The 15,658-nt window shown below is 37.2% G+C and overlaps 4 protein-coding genes across 7 annotated transcripts; 2 read left to right on the forward strand and 2 right to left on the reverse strand.

Annotated features, from left to right (window-relative positions):
* The first annotated feature begins 1,964 nt into the window (after positions 1–1,964).
* On the forward strand, positions 1,965–8,178 carry LOC107418996 (uncharacterized). 2 transcript variants are annotated; one of them, XR_007238272.2, is made up of 13 exons: positions 1,965–3,066; positions 3,429–3,837; positions 3,921–4,581; positions 4,971–5,011; positions 5,295–5,363; positions 5,506–5,606; positions 5,700–5,778; positions 6,060–6,158; positions 6,251–6,319; positions 6,418–6,467; positions 6,581–6,662; positions 6,912–7,017; positions 7,537–7,554. XR_007238272.2 is itself a non-coding variant. In XM_016027704.4 (13 exons), exons 1-13 carry the CDS (start codon positions 2,606–2,608, stop codon positions 7,661–7,663), a joined length of 2,343 nt encoding a protein of 780 aa, XP_015883190.1. In that variant the 5' UTR covers positions 1,967–2,605; the 3' UTR covers positions 7,664–8,178. The 2 variants fall into 2 exon arrangements, 1 of the variants encoding a protein (XP_015883190.1); XM_016027704.4 differs by having other exon boundaries at positions 1,967–3,066; positions 6,923–7,017; positions 7,537–8,178.
* Positions 8,179–8,412: 234 nt separating this feature from the next.
* On the reverse strand, positions 8,413–10,804 carry LOC107418997 (uncharacterized). 3 transcript variants are annotated; one of them, XM_016027708.4, is made up of 5 exons: positions 10,517–10,804; positions 10,313–10,368; positions 9,129–9,195; positions 8,938–9,035; positions 8,413–8,586 (listed from the first exon to the last, which is right to left on the reverse strand). In XM_016027708.4, exons 1-4 carry the CDS (start codon positions 10,646–10,648, stop codon positions 8,955–8,957), a joined length of 336 nt encoding a protein of 111 aa, XP_015883194.1. In that variant the 5' UTR covers positions 10,649–10,804; the 3' UTR covers positions 8,413–8,586; positions 8,938–8,954. The 3 variants fall into 3 exon arrangements, with proteins under 3 accessions (XP_015883194.1, XP_015883193.1, XP_015883192.1); XM_016027707.4 differs by having other exon boundaries at positions 8,413–8,589; XM_016027706.4 differs by lacking the exon at positions 8,413–8,586 and having other exon boundaries at positions 8,679–9,035; positions 10,517–10,802.
* A 971-nt stretch (positions 10,805–11,775) lies between these two features.
* LOC107418948 (glycine-rich cell wall structural protein-like) lies at positions 11,776–12,845 on the forward strand. The gene has a single exon (XM_016027656.3). The coding sequence runs from the start codon at positions 11,863–11,865 to the stop codon at positions 12,676–12,678; it is 816 nt and encodes a 271-aa protein (XP_015883142.3). The 5' UTR covers positions 11,776–11,862; the 3' UTR covers positions 12,679–12,845.
* Positions 12,673–15,132, reverse strand: LOC107418947 (probable pectinesterase 67). The gene is made up of 5 exons (XM_016027655.4): positions 14,773–15,132; positions 14,504–14,666; positions 13,993–14,199; positions 13,646–13,893; positions 12,673–13,548 (listed from the first exon to the last, which is right to left on the reverse strand). Exons 1-5 carry the CDS (start codon positions 15,033–15,035, stop codon positions 13,395–13,397), a joined length of 1,035 nt encoding a protein of 344 aa, XP_015883141.2. The 5' UTR covers positions 15,036–15,132; the 3' UTR covers positions 12,673–13,394.
* Positions 15,133–15,658: the final 526 nt, after the last annotated feature.

A 15,658-nucleotide genomic window follows, 5' to 3' on the forward strand; every position in this document is an offset into this window, starting at 1 on the left:
TCACTTTGTAATAAGACTAGTAGCCTTAACCTCTGTAACATTAATAACTCACAATCTGATTGATATATATGCTCGATGCATTTCGGCATCTCTTGTTAATTTGATACTTTGATATTCTATTTCTTTTGGCTAACATGTTGTGAATGAGAGAATTGCAGTTCAGGATTTCATGATGCTTAAAAAGCGGTATATATTGGTAAGGAAGGCCTTCCCCAAGACTAAAATCTGAATCATTCATTTTGTCGTTCCTCTAAGGGATCCCAACAATTTGATTATTTATAGAGTCTACCATATGATCTTAGGCATAAAATAGTAAATTCACACGTCTGGCTTAAAAATATTCATGTTTCTGACCAAAAACCAAAACATGCGAAGAAATGGAAAGAATCATTACAACATGATTGATTATTTTAAACTTAAAGTGACATATTTGTATCGAATTGAATATAATTTTTTCTTAGGAGGCTTTTGATTAATTTAGAAAGAATCATTGACCTTGAGTGGGGAATGAGTTTTTCTGTCAACCGGCCAGGTCATGTTTTTAGTTTTATATGAGAAGAAGGGGATAAGGATGGTATTCCATATGGAGAAGGAGTATTTTATATATATATATATATATATATACATAGTTTATGGCAAAGTTTTCGCCGTAATGGCCTAATGGAAGTATCACTCTGTTTTTCCCTTAAAAAGGATAATATTATCCCTTTGATTAGCAAAAAGAGAACAAATAGGTTTTTGATGTTACCCAATGTCTCTTTCACTCCAAAAATTTGTGTGCGTGCACGCCCCTTATCATGCTGTGCACGCAGACAAAGTTTCCTTAGTGTGAGAAATAAAAGTTTTTAGAGAGAGAGGGCAAAAAAATAAAAATAAAAAAGGTGAGGCAGATAAGGGCAACTAGCCCATAGAGAGTTGCTTCCAATTGTGAAACTGACCGATTAAAAAAAAAAAAAAACATATAAATACAAAATATATAGAGAGAAGGCACTAAGGAGGGCAAAGAGAGTCCACGAATAGGAAACTCAAAAAAAGAGAACAAAACAAAGTCAAACACTTAAAATGATGTGCTTAAAACTGCTTAGAATTTGTGTTTTTCTTTTTCTTCCATTTCCACTTTGATTTATCAGCCATAAGCAAAGGAGGCACACAAAGATTCTTCTCCATTTATGGTATATTAATTTTCTTACATTTTAATTAACCAAAATAATAGACACATTTTCTTTCTGATTTAGACAGCTTTCAGACCAGAAAAAAAATTGCAGTTTTTTATTTTTCATTTTTTAGCTTATCTACTTGATCTAAGCTGACCATCCTTAAAACGACTTTTTCATTGCAATAAATTCATACGTTTATATATGTATAAAAGTTTCAGATTAGAGTGAGGGCAAAAGGGTAAAATTCATGATAGGTGAACCTGAACCTTAAGTCAGTCCAATGAATTTGTGTAATTGCAAATTGAGCAATCTAAGCCTAAAGATAACACAAAATCCATATTAAACCCAATGTTAAACAAAAGGGCAGCTTCAATGCATTTTGTATTGGGAAAGGAGAAGAAAAATACAATGTACAAAAGGATCATTGGGAATTTAAGACGGGGCATAAGATTTTGCATGGACACGAAAATGACCACAAAAATAATAATAATAATAATAATAATAATAATAATAATAATAACAAAAGTTAAAAAATAAAAGAGTGGAATTATTACAAAGAGGAGTGGAAATAGACCAATGGGAAAGCCCTTTCAGCAGACAAAGAGAAGGCGCTGGTTGCTGTAAAAACCAAACGCTAACAATAGTCGTGGATTCACGCTCTGTTGGATTGGACCGATGGGTTAAGAATCCGGGACAACGATAGGCTGTAATTGAAGACGCTATGAGTTTGGCGCGTGGGAAAAGCATTTGTGGGCTGTAGTTGTATATAAACACTTCTGGTCTGAATAGTTAGATTCAGATTATGACGATGAGATAGAAAAAAAAAAAAAAAAAAAGGGGAAACCAAACCAAACCGCCCAAAAACAAAAAAAGAGAGAGTTGAAGAAAGAGAAGAGAATAAACCAAAAAAACCCAAAAGAAAAAGAGAACTAAAAAGAGAAAGAAGCAGCTCAAAAGGATAAAAAAAAAGAAAGAAAGAAAGAAGAAGAAGAAAAAAGAGAGAGAGATAATGAGTGTGAGAAAAGAGAGCTTATTGACCCCTCAAATCAAAAGCCCATCTTTCATCTTCAATTCAATTCAGTAATTGACTGCACTTATCGAAGTTTGAGTTTTGAGATTGGAAAAAAGAAAAAAAAAGAAGAATAAAAGAGAGAGAAACTGAGAAAGAGAGTGGGTCAGAGATGAGACAACCAAATACAGAGGAAAAACAGAGAGAGAGAAAGAGATTCATCCATCTTTAGTCTCTCATGTCTCATCAATTTCAACCATACTTCAATATTATCAACTGGGTCTTCTTCATTTTGTTATTTTTTCTTCAGAGGAGGTAGAAAAGCTCCATGAATCAAGCTCTTGTTGTGCAGCTTCATGGTTGTTCATTGTCAGCAGCAGCTAAAACTTTTTCACATCTCTGAAGAATCTTTTTCGGTGGGTATCGAAGTTTTTTTAAGATGGAGAACCCACCGGCAGATGAGCTTCTTCGGAAGATCCAAGAGCTGGAAGCGGGTCACGCCCACCTGAAGCAAGAAATGTCGAAGCTGATGCAATCTGATTCGGACGATGTGAAATCGGAGCATCTTCGTCCTCATCCTTCATACCACCACCAGAGGTCCCACTCAATATCGCCTCAGCGATCCAGGTTTGGTTCGCCAAGGAGGAGGGTTGGAGCTGGTGGCGGTGGTGGTGGCGGAGGCTTTGATGGTTGGGGTTCATGCAAGAAAGGTTCGGCGTCGTTTCGGCATTCGTCTCCTTTGCAAAGGGAGAGTCGGAGTCGTGAACCTTTAAATGCCGGAGGAGCAACTGGAACAGGACCTTCGGCTCTCAACTTTACTGATAGGCAGTATCTGAATATCTTGCAGTCCATGGGGCAGTCTGTTCATATATTTGATCCTGATGGTCGTGTTATTTACTGGTGGGTTTTATGAATTATCAATCCAAGTATTGGTTTTTCAACGATTTTGATGTTTCTTTTATTGGGTTAATCCTATTTGTATCTTTCCCATATTTTTTTAAATTATTTATTGGCATTTCTTTGCTATGCTTTTTTTTTTTTTTCCCCCCTGTTCCTTTTCCTTTTTTCTACATTTTTGTATTTTGTAATTAATGGGCGATTAATGGTATTTACGAAATTTTGGATTGGTTCTGACGATGAATTCTTAAACTTGGGTAGTCTGCTGCATTGATTGATTAGTTATTGTTTTTTATTTATTTACTTATTATTATTATTAAAAAAAAAAAAACCAATTGGGTCTATTTGGAAATTCAAAATTGCAGGAACAGGTCAGCTGAAAATTTGTACGGTTACTCTGCAGAAGAAGCTCTAGGCCAAGATGCTATTGAGCTTTTGGTAGATCCCCGTGACTATGACATAGCCAATAATATATTTCAACGTGTCACAATGGGGGAGAGCTGGACTGGTCAGTTTCCTGTGAAGAATAAAATGGGGGACAGGTTTTTGGCTGTTGTAACCAATACTCCTTTCTACGATGATGATGGCACTTTGATTGGGATTATTTGTGTTTCAAATGATTCACGCCCTTTTCAAGAGACCAAGCTTGAATTTTCTGATTCTAAGCACTCTGAAAGCAGCTTCAATCGTCCCAGAAACACTGTAACAACTAAACTTGGTCTTGATCCTCAGCAGCCACTTCAAGTTGCCATTGCGTCGAAGATATCAAATTTGGTTAGTCTTTTTAGCTTTCATGTTCCTATCCTATGGTTTGTTATAAATGTGCCATATTATGATTGTTAGAATTTCTGAAACAGGCAACCAAGGTGAGCAACAAAGTTAGGTCTAGGATTCGTGCCGGAGAGACCAACATTGATCGAGAAGGTGGAAGTGGAGATAGTCATCATTCTGATCATGGTTATTCAGATTCTGTTCTCTCTGACCACAGGGAAGATGCAACCTCAAGTGGAGCTAGCACACCTAGAGGTGATATACCCCAAAGTGCTTTTGGTATATTTTCCCAAGTTGATGAGAAATCCGCAGGAAAACCCTCCAGGGATTCTGGAGATGAGAATGAAGGAAAATCTGCAATTCACAAGATTATATCATCAAAGGCAGAAGCATGGATTGGTAAGAAATCCCTTTCTTGGCCGTGGAAAGGCAATGAGCGAGAAGGGTCTGAGGTTAAGAGTTCTCGTATTATTTTTCCTTGGTTACAAAATGATCAAGATAATGATTCTCTTCATCCGAAGAGTAATGTTATGAAGCCAGAAAACAGTGCGAATGAGAGCCATCGGCCTGCGAATAATGAGGCTTCTGGATCCTGGTCATCGTCTTTCAATGTTAACAGCACAAGCAGTGTCAGCAGTTGTGGAAGTACAAGCAGTAGTGCTGTGAATAGGGTAGACATGGATACTGACTGCCTAGATTATGAAATCTTATGGGAAGACTTGACAATTGGAGAGCAGATTGGTCAAGGTAAAATCATCTTTGAAGTGGCCAGAGTATGCTTGTAAAGTACTGTTATCTATCGTTTTGGTAAAACTATTTTTGAGTGTTGTTCCAATGTTTCAAAAATTTAGAAGGACAGTAAAGTGGAAATAGTATTATATAACCTAAATCATCTGCTGTTTACAATTCCATCGCCACTTTTTTAAAGAACATTATCGTCATAGCTAGACACTAGAGGACATTCTGATTCCCAAATCATTTCTCAGATGATTCAGAAATATTTATTGCTGACAATCCACATTTCTTTGCATCTGTTCTATTTATGCTTCTTTTTCCTGCAAGTTTAAGCTCTTATCCTTTGCTTAGTTATACAATATTCTCATATGTTTATTATTTTCTGTTTCCTTACTCTGCAGGTTCTTGTGGAACTGTGTATCACGGCCTGTGGTATGGATCAGTATGTTCTCTTTCTCTTTCCTTAATAACTTCAACTTAGGTATATATATATATATATATAAAATTCCGAACTAAACTATTTAAGCTATACTATCTCCCTAAACATACATGTTCAATGACTTATAAACCTGCTACAACTCTTTATTAGTCTTAGAAATAATGATATTTGATCCGATATTTCGTCATTTTTAATTAATCTCTAGTTTGAGATGGAAGCAGGAAGAAGCTCAAATTTATGGTCTAATTATAATTCATGAGTGGTGGAATAATGTCTCGTGTGGCAGGATGTTGCTGTCAAGGTATTCTCAAAGCAAGAATATTCAGATGAAGTAATACTTTCCTTCAGACAAGAGGTGTGCTTCCTAGCTATCTCATAAAAAATGCATTTTTTAACAATTATTTTTGTTGTCTTTTCCCTTTCCTTTTTCCTTTTCTTACTTTGAGTACTCTTTCTGTGTCAAATATTGATCTCATTTATGGGTTTTTTTCTTTAAGGTATCTCTTATGAAAAGACTGCGGCATCCAAATGTTCTGCTCTTTATGGGAGCTGTTACTTCACCTCAGCGTCTTTGCATTGTAACAGAGTTCCTACCACGGTGTGTATCTCAGACGAATGATACCTTGAATAAATTTTAAGATTTTACTTCTTGGGCTGATGCATGTCCTATATTAATATGCTGTTTGTGCAGGGGAAGTTTGTTTCGCTTACTACAAAGGAACTCATCAAAACTAGATTGGAGAAAGCGTGTTCATATGGCTTTGGATATAGTAAGTATCATGAAAAATGGTTTTTAGTTATCACTGTTATAATTGTTGATTAGAGTAGCTTTAGTGAATACCATGATATTGTAAAATAATAGAGAAAAGAAACTTTTACCTACTTGTAAAGGAAAAAATGAATGAAATTTGTTGTCAGTATGTGGCATTTTTCTCCATTGTTAAATTTTTTCTAGGTTCAGGCTGAATCAACTTGTCTTTGTGAGGTGTAATGGGTGTGACATACCTTTTAAAATAATATCCTTACATTGTATTTGTTCATATTTCCACAGGCACGGGGCATGAATTATCTTCATCATTTTAACCCACCTATCATTCATCGAGATTTGAAGTCTTCGAATCTTCTTGTTGATAGGAACTGGACTGTCAAGGTAAATCACCTCCTCTTCTCACTTTTCCTTTTGAGAATCCTTTATCCAGGTAAATGGTTGCTCTTCATTATTATTATTTTTTCATCTGACAGGTTGGTGATTTTGGTCTTTCACGTCTTAAGCATGAAACATATCTCACAACTAAGACTGGGAAGGGAACGGTATTTTAACTGGCATGCCTGATGTCCTCGTTATTATCTTATGAGGATGGATAAAAATTAAGTTCGCAACCCTCATTTGCCATTTTTCTGTTTTGCAGCCTCAGTGGATGGCGCCAGAAGTTCTTCGCAATGAACCCTCAGATGAGAAGTATGTTCTTGATTGTTATCCGTGATAATATTAAGCTAACCCTTCCCGCACTTTCCCCTTGCCTGATGGTATCTTCAAATGCTAATATATTCTTTGCTGTTGGAAACATTTAGGTCTGACATATACAGCTTTGGTGTTATATTGTGGGAGCTTGCTACTGAGAAGATTCCTTGGGATAATCTCAACTCAATGCAGGTATCGTTTTCGCCTGGGGAAAAAAAAAAAAAAAATGCAGACACTAAATCTTAAAAAGATAAATATGATGATGTTCTATTCTAAATCTGATGCAGAATAGTTGAAATTGTAAATCCACTTAAGTCCTCCAAAAGTAATGTACTTTTTACTGGCAATAAGTTCTGTTAGGGGTATCATTTAGATTTTTCCATTTTTTAAATCATAATAAAACACTTTTAGCCCTGCACATATGAACAACAATTTGTTTAGGATACCTGCAGGTGATTGGAGCAGTAGGGTTCATGAATCAAAGGCTGGAGATCCCAAAAGATGTAGACCCACAATGGGCTTCAATAATTGAGAGCTGCTGGCATAGGTATCAATCCCCTCTCTCTCTCTCTCTCACACACACACACGCACACACATTTTTAGGGACTAGAGCCAAGAATGAGAGCAAAGTTCATCGATCAACATGACTCTCACTTTTATGCGTTTTTAGCCATAATTAGCACCGTAGAACTCCCTTGGTTTTTAAGGTTATTCTTGTGCTTCCAACCACTGGTAGTTAATATCAGGCTTTAAGAAGTGAGTTATTTATAATATGTCTAGTATAGACTTTTTAGCCATTCATATCTCTATATGTATTTTCCAATGTCAAAAGATATATGTTCTAATCTTTGGTGGATCTGTTATTTTATTGGTAGAGGCACTTTGGCATGTGTTAGTTGGTTAGGTAAGGATATTAAGGGGGGTCAGGTTCCAAATTCCGAAGGTCAAAATGGTTGCTTTCTTATGCTCTTTTCTTTTCAATACATAAATAGCTTTCTTGAATAAAAACATATTTCCAATTGATAAAAAATTCTGATCTGCTATCTCACATCATCATCAAAACCAGTGATCCAGCTTCTCGGCCAACATTTCAAGAACTGCTGGATAAGCTCAGGGAGCTTCAAAGACACTATACTCTCCAGTTCCAAGCAGCACGTTCTGCCACCGGAGATAACACTCAAAAGGAGTTGTAGACGGAGGTTATTGTGATTTTTGGGTCCTCATTGTTTGCTTCACAGCATTGCCAGCTGAAGCAGGCATGATCTCTACAGATATCTTTGCACACTCATGCCAAGCAAAGTGATGACCACTGATATCCACAAGCGGCTTGTGGAATTGGAACCACAGAAGTATGAAAGTAAGGTCCTAGCTCACCGTTTAGCAGACAAGAAAGGGATAGAAAAAGGGATTGTGGTTGTTGTCGTTCATGTGAGCTGCCTAAATTTGGCGGTGATTGGGTTGGTTGCGTGATGATTGTTTTTTCACTGACATCATAAAGAGAGGGAAAAAAAATATATATATAATTAAAAAAATCTTAGAATTGGTGTTTTGTGATTGGAAGTCACGTAGGTCGGATCTTGTGTCACCCATTTTGTGATTTTATGTGGGAAAATTATTGGTTCCACTTGCAAAAAGTTGTACAAAGAAAATGAAAATATTGAAGGAGAAAAAGAGAAAAAACACTCGGTGATCAACCACTCTTTTTGTCTCTTGGCCTTTTACGATGTTAAAGTAAAAAAGCAAAAAATAAAAAAAATGAAAAAAATCATTGTCTTGTAAATTTTAATACGTCAATTTTCTTAATTTTTAGTCAATTTTATTGAGATGTTGACGTTGGTGGGATTGTTGTTGGGTCTTTTTTTACCTCCACCGAAGATGTCAAGGACATTAACTTTGTGGGCATGGTGCTTCATGCACACATGCATTAGTGAATTCCAATGTCAGCTTGGAACACTGTTTTTGGAGGGGATTGCATAACATAAAAAAATGCATAGTTGTTCTTGGCGATAAAATATTTCTGGTTTGGCTACGTGGTATATGATGAGTGCTACATGGGATTTATCATATCACATCCAATATAATCCTCTTCAGAATCCCCTCGACCCATTGCTCCGCCCTCCTAGGAAAAAAGATCTAGTTAGGTTTGAGTATTATTTCTGTGACAAAGCAAAATATCTCTCTTTGCTCCTTTGTTTACAATATAGGAAATGAATCCAATGCTAGGATTTCTTATCAAGTTTATGGGTAACAGGTCTAATAATGCCTGCAGAAATCCATTTTAATATACATCCATTTGAACAATAGATATGGGTACATAAACATCTGAAGCCTTTTGAAAACAAAATTGCCTAAACTAAAAAAGTACTTAATTCAGAATAAACAACGCAACTGACAAAGCAATTAGCGTAATGTGTCTTGTCATTTGCATTTTCATAACATTCAACAAGAAAAATTGAGTAAGCTGAACCTCTCTTTAAGACTGAGCTAGCGAAGAAGGTATCGAATGGCAGCAACAGCATCGCCTTTGTGCTCTCGTAAGGTTCTCTCAGCAACTTTCTTGTCCAGCTATTTTCATTGCCAAAAGACAGCATGAGTTAGAATCATTCCAGCATGCACAACTGAATACATTTTCAAAGCAAGGGACAAAGAGAAACCAACCTCTAGTTCATTCGCGATTATGTCCACGTCAGCTGCATTGATCTTAACGGCAGCTAATTCTTTTTCCCTGGAAGCAAGAAAATGCAGATGTCTATGTTAAAAGGAAAAAATGTACCACAGTTATTAAAATGATGAAACACCATACGGAAACAATACTATTTTGGCATAAAGTAGGATAAAAAGGAGGAATATAGCTAGGATGAAACTTCATGCTGCACTCCTCATACAAATTATACAAACCAGCTTTCTCAAGAAGTGCATTATCAACATCGAGCGGTCACCAACTCATCATAAGGGAGAAAAGAAAAGTGAACTCAAATTCTTCAAAGACAACTTGTTTCTTTTGGAGAGAGGATTTTGAGGATCCAATTGAAATCCTCTCTCTATTAGTGCTTAAAAATAGAAGAAAAAAGCAATAAAGAAGGAAGAAGAAAACAATGAATCTTCTGTTTTAGAATTTAGATGTGGATATCAATTTTATGCTAGACAGTTGATGCTAACTCCATGGTAGAACAACCATGGTTACCATACCATAAGTTTCCAACTTTTATCAATGCATAAATAAACTCTTGAAATGCTTGCTGTCTGTCCCAGGCATAACAGTCTTCATCCTAGGCTCATTCATCTACTTGTGCTTGGGCTCCTATTGAGCCTCTACCACTACAATCTAGTTTTTCCCAGATGCAATTCATAATGAAGCCAAATACTAAACTAGTTTGCCATACAAAGCTCAAAATTTTCTCATAAGAACCACATTGTATATGAGACTAATCTGCAACCTTCCCTATACCTATAGAAACTCTCCTGAATTCAATCAAAAACAAAACTGATACGATATAAGTTTCAGAAAACTTTGAAACAGTGAGCATGCTCTGTATGTACAAAGTTGTGACAGTAACAGTCAATGTGGTAAATATTTCAGCAAAGCTAACAATTTCGACAAAACATCCACTTAAATCTTCATTGTTTTCTCCAATGTATCACCTCATCTTCCAAATCAACTGCCCATCAAAATTTGAAAAGAATCAAAAACCCAAAAAAGAAAAGTGGAGATTCCTAACACATTCTGCGCAAGGTTTCGCAAATTTACTGCTCAAGTCAACAATTCAAGCAATTCGTTTATAATGTTTGCTAAGAAATTAGAATTCCCCAGCTAAAAAAGAGAAGCTCAAAAGAAGCTGTACCTCAATCTCATAGCATTCCAATCAGCTTCCGCAGATGCAGCAATCGACGCCATCGCCTGCCAAATCGCACCCCCACAACAAACAAGTCAAGGAAAAAAAAAAAAAAAAGAAAGTAAAGAGCAAATCGGAATCCAAAAAATTCCCATTTTTTCTATTCGGCATCAATCAGAGCACAAGAATAAATAGAGCAAGAAAGAGGAGGACCTCTTGAACACGAGTGGAGTCAAGTTGGCGATCTTCGACGCGGTCGGTGAGCTTGTCGAAGGCTTTGCTCTGTTGCTGCATATCCTTCGAGTCCACCACTCTCTCTACTCCTTCATCTGCTCCTCCTTCCATTTTCGATCCCTCTAACAAACTCTAATTCCTTCTTGATTTCAGGTTTCTTTTTTGCTAAGAAGAAAAAGCGATTAAGGAAGAAGCTTTGCGTCTCTGCTAAACCCTAACTTTGTAAATTGGAAGCTAATACGTAACCCCACCCCCTCGCTTGCAGGGGTGGCGAGTTGCCTTAAAGGCGAAAACAACAATGATCCGCAGGTGATGACCTGAGCCCGTCAGCAAAAGCCCGATAACTAGGCCCATAGGCTTACTAGGCCAACTTTACTACTGGGCTCCAATGATCTTGGATTGATCCAAACTGAGGCCATCCGGGACCAAGAAAAGTGATGACAATTGGCCGACTTGTTGATTTGACAGTTGTCGGTCGTCAACGTCGACTGCTCAAAACAAACCAATCAAAATCGTTTTTACGAAGGACAAAGGGATAATTTTGACGTCTTTTTGAGCACATGACCACCACTTTGTGGTGGATTCAACACGTATGAAGCGATTGTCATAAGAGTTATAATTGTCATAAGAGTTATAAATGCAGACAAACATGATATTTTGGCCAAAAATTTATTATGAAATTTTAATTCGCGAATGAATCTTTTCAATTCACTTTTGACGTGAGATTTGATCTAGTTAGAAACAGTAGGTGCGATATTTTTTTTTTAATTTATAGACAGTTTATTTATAGTTTTAATTATATCAGTATTGTTTCTATGTTTAATTTTTGCATGTGCAATTGTAAATTTTTATCAATGAAGTATATAATTAATGAATTTCTCGATGCAGGAGTTATATTATATTGTTTCATTTATTTAATTATTATACATTCCAATGTACGTACGTTGTAGTATTGTAGCATTACATATATATATATATATATAAAGAGGAGTGACGGTGGGAGTTTATGCTTGAATAATAGTATTGCCAAAAACGTACTTTGTGGTAGTTGAGAGATGGGGTCATAATAATTAAGATGATCACCAGCAATTGCCGTGCCAATTTTCAACACCAGTTGAAATTTTGCACCATATCATTAAGCAGGGGTTGCTTAGTTGTAGTATATTGTATCCACACTTACTTCCAACCTCAACTGCATGCATTAAATATGGCCTCCTGCGCTCGTACTATAAGTATACCTCTCTAGCTATGCCATCTCAGTAACAAGCAGCTCTCTCTTAATATTGGCTTTCCATTTTCGAGCAAAACAAAAAAAAAAAAAAAAAATGGGGAAGCTTTTTAAGTATGTTGCTGTTTTTACTGTTATGTTTGTTTTGGTGATTGGAGTGAAATGCCGGAAGCTTGAGGAAGACACATTCACTCACGGCGGCATTGGAGGTGGTGCCGGAGGTGGCGGTGGATTTGGTGGAGGTGCTGGAGGAGGAGGAGGACATGGTGGTGGTATCGGAGGTGGCTTTGGAGGTGGAAAAGGTGGTGGCGGTGGAGTTGGAGGAGGACATGGTGGTGGAGTCGGAGGTGGTTTTGGAGGTGGAAAAGGTGGTGGTGGAGGTGGAGGAGGAGCCGGAGGTGGCTTTGGAGGAGGAAAAGGTGGCGGCGGTGGAGTTGGTGGAGGTGTAGGAGGTGGAGGTGGTGCAGGAGGAGGAGCTGGTGGAGGCTTTGGTGGAGGAAAAGGAGGAGGCGGAGGAGTCGGAGGAGGTGTTGGTGGTGGTGCAGGTGGAGGCGCTGGTGGAGGAGCTGGAGGAGGCTTTGGAGGCGGCAAAGGAGGTGGTGGAGGAGTTGGAGGAGGTGTTGGAGGTGGTGCAGGTGGAGGAGCCGGTGGAGGCTTTGGAGGAGGCAAAGGAGGCGGTGGAGGAGTAGGTGGCGGTGCAGGTGGTGGCTTTGGGGGTGGCAAAGGTGGTGGTGGAGGTGCAGGTGGAGGCGTTGGTGGGGGTGCCGGAGGTGGTGCAGGCGGCGGTTTTGGAGGTGGCAAAGGTGGTGGCGTAGGAGGTGGGGGTGGTGCCGGAGGAGGCTTTGGAGGAGGCGCTGGTGGTGGTGGAGGTTTCGGTGGTGGTGCCGGTGGAGGAGCTGGTGGCGGATTTTAATTAAAAAAAAAAAAAAAAAGAATATAAAGTTATCAGCTATAGCAAGCAAGAGGAATGTGATGATGAATACCATGCATGTTAGTGCATGCATGGATATAGCTAGTGTAGAACTTTTATGTAATTCGATCTAAAAGAATAAAATGAAAAGCTTTTATGGCTTTTTTTTTTTTTTTTCTTCCATGCATAACTATTAATAATCTCTGTTCGATTTCAAATATTTTAGTTCTTAAACATATTATATATATATAAACCAAATAATCAATGGCGACGATTAATATATATAAATCATGCATGAAGTTATAAAATCATGCATGCGTGTGTAGATGCTGTTGAAAAGAATATGAACAATCTTCAGGTCAATTTCGATTCATATAATCAAGTACAGAGAAACTAAATTAAGTTACATATTATGTGGTGCTATATATGAATATGTTGTCATTTATACAAACACAATTTGTAACTCATCAAAGAAACTCGATGGAAATCACCTACTATAGGACTAGCCAGCTAGCTAAAAGTACAATTAATGATCATCATAGATATACTAGTTGGAAATTAATTAATTAAATCTGGAAATTAATTTAATTTGTAAGTCCAGCAGATGAATATGAGATCTCAGATCGTCTCTGTATGCATATGTGCATGGGATTATATAAAAATCTTCAGGCAAAGCACGTAGGCATCGTTTTGGTCATCAAATATGAAGTAGAAGTTTTTCATAGCCAAGCAGGAAGCCATTCCTTGCCATCTATGAAATCGATAGACAGAAAAGGAGCAGCCTCTTCATCAGTCAGCTGTTTTGACCAAGAAGCACGGTCTTTTGGATCCGATCCTGGCCCATGGCATTTATATTCCGCTTGGTACAAATTCCTGTTTGATTTGCATGTAATTAAATTCACAGAATCAATTTAATGAAAATAATAATGAAAAACTGTATATAAGAAGGGGTTAAGTGTCAATTTATTACTGTGTGTGGCCTGCATAGCTCCAATTGGTCCAGCCCTCAGGAACAATGGTCTTAGAAAGATAGGTTTTTGCAAAAATGACCCTGGAATAGGCACCCTTTGCTCTTCCTAAATACACCCCACCAATTCCGTACACTTTACTTTTCACAAACACGAACCCACTATTCTCATTTGCACTTTCTCTGTTTTGAGCCGTCACTGACCCATGAATTGTCACCCTCTTGTCTGATATCACAAATATCTCACACCCCTGAGCACCATTCATGGAGATGATCATGAAATACATATTATATACCAAGAACAAAATTATTAAAACACGCACAAATTAAATTAAAAACTTGGAACTTACATGGAAAACAGATCTTCCACGGCCAAAGATGAAATCTATGGAGCCTTGGATGTAGCAATTGTGGTAGTAATGCCTGCCTTTATAATCAAAGAGAGTGTTGTGGGTGCTATAGAATCCACAGTGATAAAATGCTACTCTGTCTGCTGCCACAAATGCTGCCACTGATTGATTTTGTGATGTATAAGCCACCCCAGTTGGAGCTTCATTCTGCATATGTATCATATATATGTTTGTAATTAAACGCTTTTATATATGTATGTATATATATAGATATATAGAATATATGTGTTTGATATTAAACACTTTTTTTCACAAGGATTTGGTAAGTTTTGGATATAAAACTTCTATCTTAAATAAGACTTTTGCTATGATGTGAAACATCGCCATAGTCACTTGATTAATATGTAATCTTGGTGATTCGCTCATAAATTACATTAACTGGACAATAAGAACTGTGTACGTATGTGTGTGTGTGTGTGTGTATGTAAAGTAAGGGAAAGAAGTAATGAACCTTAATGCTGATCCCGAAGGCAATGAAATGGGGCGATTCAACCTTGAATGTAGCAGACTCCACATTATCAGAAGAGCTTTGAGACCAAACAATGGCTGTCCTTCCTTTCCCATTGCCTCTCATGAATATATAAGGTTTGTTTGCTGGTATATGTACCTTTTCTCTACATCACCCATAGTATATATTTATTATGATCAAACTTTTTGTTCTAGTCAGGATTTAAAGAACATGCTGGGGGGTTTGGGGTTTAAAAGAATTTCATAAATTACCTGTAAATCCCTTTCCTTATATGTATAATAACCCATCTATTATTCCCAACAGGAACAGAATCTATGGCGGCCTGAATAGATTTGAAATCCCCATTGCCATTGATATCCACCTTAATTGTTCGGTTGGTGCCAATCTTTTGCGTCAACAAAGGGGAGTCAATCACAGTTTGAGCGTCCAATCCATGACCAAAATTTGAGAAACAAACTGCTATGGCAAAAATGATTGCAAGCCCAAAATGAATTGATTTCAACAAGGCAGCCATATGTTCTACCTACTTTTCTTGCTTTTTTTCCTTTTCCTTTTTCTTTTTTTTTTTCCTTTTTTTTTTTTTTTTCCTTGTTTAGTTTTTGAGAAAGCTAAGGGAAATTGGAGAGGCCATGGGGTTCTTTAAGTGAAGATTGTTTGTTTCAATTTTGGGTTGTGGTTGTTGGGAGGGTAAAATTGAGTGTTGCTAAATTGAAGGCTAGAATGTTGTTAGGAAGATTCTCTCTATATTTGAGGGCCTCCAATGGATCCTTGTGTGGTTTATAGCCAATTATTGCTAACTTCTTTACGTTAAAAATATTATACAAAAATTAACTTTATTAACTTTATATTTAACTTCTCTCCACGTATCCCTCTAGGATATTATTTTAAGGCTTCCACTCCTGCTCAAAAACTACTTTGCCAGAGCTAAAAACCTATTTATGGCTATGCAAACAAATATGCCTAAATTAAAATTTCTGTTACTCTGGCTGCATTGCCTTTAATTGGTTTTTTCATAAAATTTGTTGGGACAGAAAAAGGCAATATGAGTTGGAGTGGTTTGGTTACAAAATCTTTAGAACTGTATACATTTAAATATATTGTTTTGGAATTATCAGAATCCAAAAGGTAAAAGTTTAA

Source organism: Ziziphus jujuba, chromosome 11 (assembly GCF_031755915.1).
Source record: "Ziziphus jujuba cultivar Dongzao chromosome 11, ASM3175591v1".
NCBI lineage: Eukaryota > Viridiplantae > Streptophyta > Magnoliopsida > Rosales > Rhamnaceae > Ziziphus > Ziziphus jujuba.